The sequence below is a fragment of the Chelonoidis abingdonii genome, chromosome 25 (genome assembly GCF_003597395.2).
Source record: "Chelonoidis abingdonii isolate Lonesome George chromosome 25, CheloAbing_2.0, whole genome shotgun sequence".
Taxonomy (NCBI): domain Eukaryota; kingdom Metazoa; phylum Chordata; order Testudines; family Testudinidae; genus Chelonoidis; species Chelonoidis abingdonii.
The window spans coordinates 7,242,091-7,250,756 of record NC_133793.1 but is presented as its reverse complement, the minus strand read 5'-3'; the positions used below and the strand labels follow the sequence as shown (position 1 = coordinate 7,250,756).

The following is an 8,666-nucleotide window of genomic DNA, read 5'->3' as shown; positions in this document are numbered from 1 at the left end:
GATCTGTGAGAGGGAGGGATCATCTTTAAGGATAGGTTGTAGATCTTTGATGATGCGCTGGAGAGGTTTTAGTTGGGGGTTGAAGGTGATGGCTAGTGGCGTTCTGTTATTTTCTTTGTTGGGCCTGTCCTGTAGTAGGTGGCTTCTGCGTACTCTTCTGGCTCTGTCAATCTGTTTTTTCACTTCAGCAGGTGGGTATTGTAGTTTTAAGAATGCTTGATAGAGATCTTGTAGGTGTTTATTTCTGTCTGAGGGATTGGAGCAAATACGGTTGTATCTTAGAGCTTGGCTGTAGACAATGGATCGTGTGGTGTGTCCTGGATGGAAGCTGGAGGCATGTAGGTAAGTATAACAGTCAGTGGGTTTCCGGTATAGGGTGGTGTTTATGGGACCACCGCTTGTGTGGAAGTGCGCAGTTTTACCACCTTCAAAATGAGGAGGTCAGCAGGGTGGGTGGACACCCCAAAGCAAGAAGACTGGGGAGTCTTGGAGATTGGCAGCTTCATATAGATGGGTGGCAAATGCCCTGTGTAAGGAGTGGGTTGCCTGCATGGTATAAAACTCCTATCCTGGGATTTCTGTTAAAACTTTACGCATGTTGGGGGACCAGCTCCCTCCCTCCAGTGCAGCCCCTTTAGGCTGGGAGCAAAGGAACCTGGAGCCACAGGATCACAAGGGAAGCATGTGGTGTCTGGCCTATCTGCAGGGAGAGGCCTACCTACCTAGATCACTGCAGCCAGGAGATGGGAGCTGCAGTGGGTGGGGTTTGAGCTCTGAATCACCTTTCCTGGGGCAGGGGAAGGTGGAGCTGAGCCCTTTGTTCTGGCCTGGGGAGCTAGTCAAACAGGAAGAGCAGATTTAAAACAGTCCTGGGAAGGTAACTGCAGCTGCAGCAGGGACTCAGTGCATGGAAGAGCTTGCGCAGGTCAGGGCAGGGACAGGGAGTGCCAGGGACTCAGCCTGCTCCCAGGGGATGAAAGCAGAGACGCCTTAACATGGACCCTCTTTGAAGCAACAATGGCCTGATCTGAGAGCTGCCAAGATGTGTGGACTGGGTGAGTGGCTTCCATTTTCCCCAAAGTGACAGGGAGGGGAAGGAATTTCGCACCCTGGTCCTGCGGGATGGGCCTGGGGGATCAGACTGGAAGGGCAGTGGTGGACTGGAGACTGGTGGGGCCTTGTCTGCATCATCCTGTGGATTTTTTTTCTTTCTCAAAGGCCTTCCTGTAAGAGCTTGGAACCGAGGAGCCCCAGCTAAAGCTGGCGAGTGGGAAACAATCAGTGGGGTCGCAAAGGCGAGAAATGAGGCCAGGGGATCAAAGCCCAGATCTCCTCCTGATCACAGGGAGGGGGTGACCACAGGATTCCAGGGGCAGTCCTGGGAGCTGGTCACCAGAGGCCACAATGTAGCAATTCTTGCTTCTTCGGCACCTTCCACCCAAGGTTCTGGGGAAGGTTGAGGCTGAGCAGCATCCGTCTCTGTCTACTGCGGGGCAGGTGTGGCACCGAATGGGCAAAGTGACTTGCCCAAGGCCACCAGTGCCTGACTGAGCTGGGAATAGAAGCAAAGTCCACCCAGATCCCCCATCTGTGAGCTCTGGTCCCGGGAGCAGGGGGGAGGTTGATAACATCACCTCCAGAAAGCAGAGCCCCTGTCCGCACAGGAGCATCAGGCTATGCTATCTCAAAAGGCTTTGCGCCAGGGGCTCCAGCCTGTGTTTGGAACAGGGTAGGTCTGGAATAGGAGTAAGAAAACTCTGTCCCAAAGAGCAGTTCCTGTGATCCTGCAGGTTGCTAGGATCACATGAGTTGTGAGTTCTGTTTTGCAGAGTTGTAAACCCTAGTGTGGAGAGGGCCTGGGCACCCTCCCGCTCACAGCCTTTCCTGTTGGGAGGGGAGGAGATGATCTCTTGGCGTTTTGAGGTTTAACGTGTGGTTAATCTTTAAAGAAATCTGTTTGTTTTGTAGGAAGCTTCTGATTACAGACCTTCCTTGTCCCTTTCTTAGTTTCTGTGCTCCAGGGTCTTAGATCCACCTGCTTGAGCTCTCCGGGCAAGGAGCTATGGGAGGATCCGTTCTGGCCTGTGCTGCTCCCTGCTGTTCATTCCGTCCCTCCCGTAAGCACAGAATGGAGCAGGAGTAACTGACCTCCCCGCAGCAGCCAGGGCCCCTGACGCTGGGACTGGAATATGGGCCTAGGGAGCTCCTGCAGCCCGTCCTGTGGGGACAAGCTGGGAATGGAGTCCCTAAGGGGCCACCAAGCTGGTGCTCCTGGGCCCTCCTAGCTAAGGAACCCTGAGGTGGAGTCCCCTGAGTACAGCTCCACTCGGCTCTCCAGCCCTATCCACTGCTTGCTGCTTCTCTGGGCCCCTCTGGAAGCCTTTGTAGATACCACAGCTGCTATGTGCCTTGGGGCTGGACTGCCCTGAGCCCCCCTCTTCAGTCAGTGCCGCCCCATGGCACTGTTCCTCTCTGCTCGCCCCCTTGCTCTGCTCCACTTCTGTTCCCGTGCCCTGTCCAAACCACTCACCTGTCTGAGAACGCTGCCGTGCTCGCCCAGGTGCTAGTCAGGTGTCACGTCCCAGCCCTGAGACTCGACTGGCGAGTGCGGGACTGGGACCAATCCCGTCTGTGCTGCTCAGCTACCCTAGCCGTGCCCTGCCACCCACAGGGCAAATTCTCTGGGACAGGCTCTTTGGCTTCTCCAGAGTCCTGGTCAGGAGTTCAAAGGGGATTTTTATAGGGCATGACAATAGCATCAGTGCTTCTCATGGTTTCCTCCATGCCCGCTCCACCCCCCACGGCAGTGTCAGTGGGGCTGTAAGGTCCTCAGGGCAGGGATCTGTGTGGCTGTGCTTGTTCAGTGCCTGCCCATCATGGTGTGCCTGGACCTGAACTAGAGCTGCAGCGAGCTGAGCCCCTCCCTTCTCTCCTGCACAGACACCCTCGATCCCAGCAGCTTTCAGAAGCTCCTGATGAAGACGGGGCTCATCCTGATTGTGATTGGCCACCTCAGTTTCATCTCCGGAGCCCTTGTGCAGGGGACCGTGCTGCGCTATGTGGCAAGCCCCCAGGATGCCATCTCCCTGCAGTACGCCGTCTCCAACATCATCTCGGTGACCTCGGCCATCCTGGTACTGCTTTCCTGGCATGCTGGCTCTGCTCGGGGGTGGGGAGGCTATGGAGAACGGGGGTAGAGGTTGCTTGTTAGGAGGCAGGAGAGTGGCCGGACCATAAGATGTGGTTTAGGGTCTGGGAGGGGACGCCCTAGGTTAAAGCTAGGGAGTGTAGGGGGGGAATGGCCATCTCTCTCCAGGCTGCAGGTGTTTGGTGGGAAGCCCCCTGCTGAAGTAGAGGCTGCCGGAAGGGAGATCCTGCTGGAGACCAGTGGAGCGTGGGTACAAAGACCACGCTTCCCTTTCGCCCCACACAGCCGTGCTCTGCTGCCTCCCAGGGCTGACTGAGTTACTAACTAGGGCTGTCATGGGAAAGCACCTGGTTTAACTGCTTGACATTGCTGGGTCTGGGAGCTGTGTGGCCAGAGACCCTCACCCCCACCTGCAGTTTCTTGCTGCTGTTTAAGAAAACAGTATCTGGCATCAAAGTTCCTTTAATCAGGAAAACAAGCTTCTCCCTGACCCCCCGAGTCCGGGCCTGAGAGCTGCGGTCTCTTCCCTTCCTGCAGCCCACGTGGGTGCTCCGTACCTCTTCGCTCTTACGGCTCCTGCGGATGCTGTAGCTGGGACAGCCCTGGCTGCAGCATTGCTCACAGAACACCCCCACCCCCAAAGCCTGATGGGCCAGATTCAGCACTGGTGTGAGCAGGCGCAATCTGGTCCCTGTCTGACACCAAAAGGTACCTAGGCTACGTGGCAGCTCTTTGGGGCAGGGACTGGCATGACGGGGCCCGGGTCTAGCTGGGGCCATAATACATCACAGTACGTGGAGCCGTCCCTGTTAGTTTCGCTGGCCAGTGAAAAGGGGGAGGGTACTCCAGTGGGTGGGGCGCTACCCTTGGTTTGGGAGACCCAGGTTCAATTCCTTGTTGGGCCACAGACCTGGGCAAATCACTTAGTCTCTTTGTGCCTCAGTTTCCCATCTGTCCAATGAGGATAATAGCACTGCCCACCTCCTGGGGTGTTGGGAGGAGAGATACATGAAGGACTCTGTAGTGCTCAGATACTGCAGCCATGGGGCCAGTCCCATACCTGGATGGCAGATGGAGCCATTGTGGGCAGATTCCCATGTGAATGTTGCAGCCCCTGCGAGAGGCTCGCCTCTGGGTAGCCACCAGGGACAGAGACCATCTCAGGTCCTGTGAGAAACGGTGCTGCCAAGCTGTGTTTAAGGAAAGCTCTAGAACCAGTGAGCTCCGATTCACCTGTTGTGGGCCCCGCCCCAGAGCACTTGCTGCCTTTCCAACACTTGCAAACATTAAGCACTTGACAAAAATAAACACCAATCCTAGAAAATCACCCACCCTTAAAAAGTCTCTGATTGCCGGGGGTTTCTAAGGCCACCCGAGTTCTCTCTCCCCCTAGCTGGCCTCGGAAGCTGTCAAGCCAGCACCAGTCAGTTTAATTGTTAACCCTAATTATTATTTTTATTTCAGGCACTTGCAGAACATTCAGTGACGTGCTTCACTCCACAATGAGGGGTGGGTGAGACTCTCCCCTGGGCTGAGCTGCTGCAGTTTGCACGTCAGCTCAGCCTGGTTCAGGAAGGCGAGCTGCAGCCCCAGTTACGAGCCAGCCCTCTGAGTCCTATCGCTCTCTGGCTCCTGCTGGATCAGACTCCTCCCTGTTGTACCTGGTACAGCAGGGCGAAACAGTGCCTCCCTTTGGTTTTAATAACATCAGCATTTCAATGGTCCCAGCTGGCCCTGGAAGTTGGCACCCTATTGTGGTGCATGGCAATGCGATTGTTTTCCTGGAGGCAGGCTCCGAAGGGTGGCTGTGCATGGATTTCTCTAGGGGCGGCTCTACAGCTGCATTTATAGTAGAGGCCTAGGAAGTTTAGATTTTTTTTTGGGGGGGGGGGGGGGGGAAACCAACTGAAGTAAACAGCAAACAATGTGGGGGTAAGACAACAGCCCCCAAGTCCCTGGGACTTTAGTACCAGTTCTTTCTAACCTGAGGGGCTTGGCAGACCATCTCCTCCCATTGCTGTTTCCTTTGCAGACCATCTCCTGTGGCATAGCTGCGATTGTGCTCTCCAGATACCTTTCCCTAACAGCCCTGGTAAGGATGGCTCCCGAATTCCCCCAAAGTCCTGTCATGCTGTAGGAGCCTGCCCCCACCAAAGGCTCTGCTGGGGAAAAGGCCTGTTCCTCTCAAGCGTCTCTCTCCCTCTGGAAGTGTCTGTCTGAGCCTCTCAGCTCTTCACAAGTTTCCCCTCTTGCACTTCAGAGGGAAAAGATTTGTTTGAACTTGAGTCTGGGAATGCATTCTGGGAACTTGCCTGTGCCACGCCCAGTGAGAGAGCTGCGCTGCACGAGTTAGACACACCCAGTTTAATGGCTCTATGTGAGCTTCAAACCCCAGGACAGGCTGTAAGGCTTGGGAGAAAGTAGCACGCATGTCTAGGGGCAATGCAGGTGGAGGTTGAGCTCCCTTCCCACCCCAGGAGAGGGTTGGGGATAGAGAAGGGGGAGGAAGCCAAAGTACTTGCAAACATTTAATCTCATGATTCTCCTTTTGGGGAAACTGAGGCAGTGGCTGAGTCTGTGTCTGAGGGTGCAGTGCAGGGTGACTCACCCACCCTTCAAGGAAAGAAAGAGCAGCTGCATGAAACATACCGGACACAGCTTATCTGTAGCTCTCTGGGGAAAGGCTGTGGTGGGATACCAGGGGATACCTCACAGAATATGGTTGGTCCGTACCCCCTGTGACTCAGTGGCAGGGCACTCCCAGGCCTGTGCTCAGACCACATGCACCCATGGTGACTGAATTCCCTGGCATCTGTGTGAAGGGCCAGCAGTGGGAGGGATGCAGACAGCCTGCCCTGTGGGCCTGTGCCCCCAGGCCCTCACTGTAACTAGCTGTGTTTCTCTCTGACTCACCGCAGAAGTGGGCAGTCTTCTCCCTCAGCATAAGCAGCACCCTGCTCTCGCTCTTCTGCTCCGTGGGGCTGGCGGTCTCCATTATCGTCACCTTCGCCAACAAAGGGCATGCCCTGCTGGCCACCTGCACCTTCACCAATGTGGAGCTGATTCAGATCTCCCACGAGTGCTCCTTCGACCCCACCCGCGTCTATGTAAGTGCTTGGGAGGGTCTGAAATCCCTGTGAGAGGGGGACGCTCCCGCCCTGGCATAGCAGTGTCTAGTAATGCCCCCTGTGCCCACTCAGCAAGGGCAGAATACAGGGTGTTTATGGGGTTTCAGGGATTATTTTTGCCTTCCTCTGCAGCATGGGGGCGTGGTTCACTTGCTGGGATCCCATAGCAGGGGCCTTGAGCATAGGGTGCACCGGGGACTCTCCCTGCAGTGTGCAGTTCAGGCTCCTGGAATGTTAGTCTGTCGGCTTAATATAGGGGCCTCTGGGTGAAAATGAATGGCCAGGTCTGTCTAGATGATCTAATGGTTCCTTCTGGCCTTAAAGGCTCTGATTATGTCGCTGCTTCTAATACCACCAGCACTGTGCCCTTCTCACACCTTCTGTCTGGGGACCTCAGAGGGCTGTAGACACTCGTGCATTAAATGTCCCAGCAGCCCTAGGCTAGAGGAAGTATCATCCTTGCTTTGAAGAGGGGGAGATTGAGGCATGAGGAGGAGGGGACATGACCTGCCTGAGGTTGCACAGTGAGTCAGCAGCAGGGCTGGGCGTGGAACCTACTGTTGACCCCAACGTGCTTGTCTTTGGATCGGGCCTTTGGGAAGGTGGAGCTCAATGGAACAGCTCCCATTGGCTTTGGTGGGTTTGACTCAGGCCCCATGAGATCTCCTGACCTCCTCCTCTCTGCAGAGCTCCACGCTGTCCCTCTGGACCATGGCCCTGTTACTCGACACGGTGGAGATCATCTTCAGCATCCGGTGCTTCCTGCTCACCCTCACACTCCTCAACCTGAAACTGTGTCGGCGGACCCGCAAGAAAAAGGTAACCCTGGCATGCCTGGTCTTCCCACCCCGGCTCTGAGGCCCCTGCTCTCCCCCTTCTAAGGCTGTGGGATTGGATTCCCAATGTCCTATTTGTAGCCACTCCGTGTGGCTGAATCCCCAGGTTTGTTTCTGCTCCGTGGGATTTGCACAGGGAGAGATGATGGCAGGTTCTCTGCTCGCTCCCTGCACTGTCAATGGGGCTGCTCAGGATCTGCCCCCAAGTGGCTGGCTCCATCCCACCCATTGGCCGGTGGTAAGTCAGAGCAGCTGGGCCAGGTGTCCCTTTGGGATGTGACCCCGTCCTTTAGCTCCCAGTGCTGGGAGATGCCGGTTGGCTATTGATTCACTATGGCAAAGCTCACTCCTTGTCAGAGCTGCTGCCCATCATCCCAAAGCTCCTCCCACCCTGGCACTTAGGGACTTGGCCATCAGAGGGAATCGTTCTGTGTAGTTCTGCCTGGGGCTTTCAGCCACTGTGTGCTTGAGCTATGCAGTGTTGATAGAGGGTTTCCTCAATCCGGCTGTTGTGTTGGAGCAACTTTGCCTGGGTGCCACAACCCCAGATGGAAACTGGGGATCCCATCTCCATCAGAGCCCACGATCCAAAGGCCGAGGCTAGAGCCTGGCTCTGTCTGATGTGTGTAACTAGGGACACCCTGTGCAAAAGACACAGGCTGGGTCTCAGAGTGGAGACGCATGCAGTGTTGCCTGATCAGTCAAGCTGTGTCTTAGCCCTGCAGCCTGGTGCCTTGTGTTTAGGGGTGCTAGTGCCCGGCGACTCTGTTTTCACACTCGCTTCCCATGTCGTTTCAAGGTCACGTTGCAGCTTGTCCCAGTGGAGAATCGAGAAGCCAGTGAGGGCCATGTCCTCCTGAGGCAGGGCAGAGTGGAGACGGTGTGGCTCTGAACAGGCCAGAGGAGCCCGCTGGTACCGTGGTGCCAAGCCTCCTCTCATGCATCAACCTCACGAACCTTCCCCCAACCAGGCTCTGCTGTCCCCGCAACCTCAGTGGCTTGCCTGCCTTGCCCCATTGTTCTCCCATATGCTGCACTGGCCTCATGGCTCCTGCTCTCCCAGACTCTGCCATCCCAGCCTCCTCCCCAGGGCGGTGCTGTTGCTCAAACCCATTGCTGGTCTGAGGGGAGGGGATCCTCCACCCGGCTTGACATGTGTCCTACCTGCTGCCTTAATTTCCTGCCCCTCTCCTGCTCACCTGGCTGCAGGGAGCGAGCAAGGAAAGGGCTGGGAGTTGTTGGATGTAAACTGGCCTCCCGCAGCCAGGGATAGACAAAATCTCGCTCTCAGCATGTCTAGGTCTGACATCATCCCACAAGCAGCTGCACGGAGACAAAACTTTATTCTGAAGATATTAAAAGAACAAAAGCAACCCCCCTACCCCATGCACTCCCCTCATTTACTGGAAGGGACTAGCGAGCGTCTGCTTTGAAGGGTGCGTGAGCACACCGGGACACGTTGATCTCCACAGCCTGGGCTGAGAGCCTTGGCGGGGTTGGGGGTGTGGGGCTGTGCTGACAGAGCCCCATTTGTGATGCAGGGCTTCTGCCTCT

General features: G+C 55.9%; 1 protein-coding gene across 1 annotated transcript; it reads left to right on the top strand.

Moving 5' to 3' along the window:
* Nucleotides 1-803: 803 nt before the first annotated feature.
* Nucleotides 804-8,333, top strand: TMEM54 (transmembrane protein 54). The gene is made up of 6 exons (XM_032787758.2): nt 804-1,055; nt 2,941-3,134; nt 5,181-5,240; nt 6,067-6,255; nt 6,964-7,095; nt 7,912-8,333. The coding sequence occupies exons 1-6, from the start codon at nt 1,043-1,045 to the stop codon at nt 8,002-8,004; spliced, it is 681 nt and encodes a 226-aa protein (XP_032643649.1). The 5' UTR covers nt 804-1,042; the 3' UTR covers nt 8,005-8,333.
* Nucleotides 8,334-8,666: the final 333 nt, after the last annotated feature.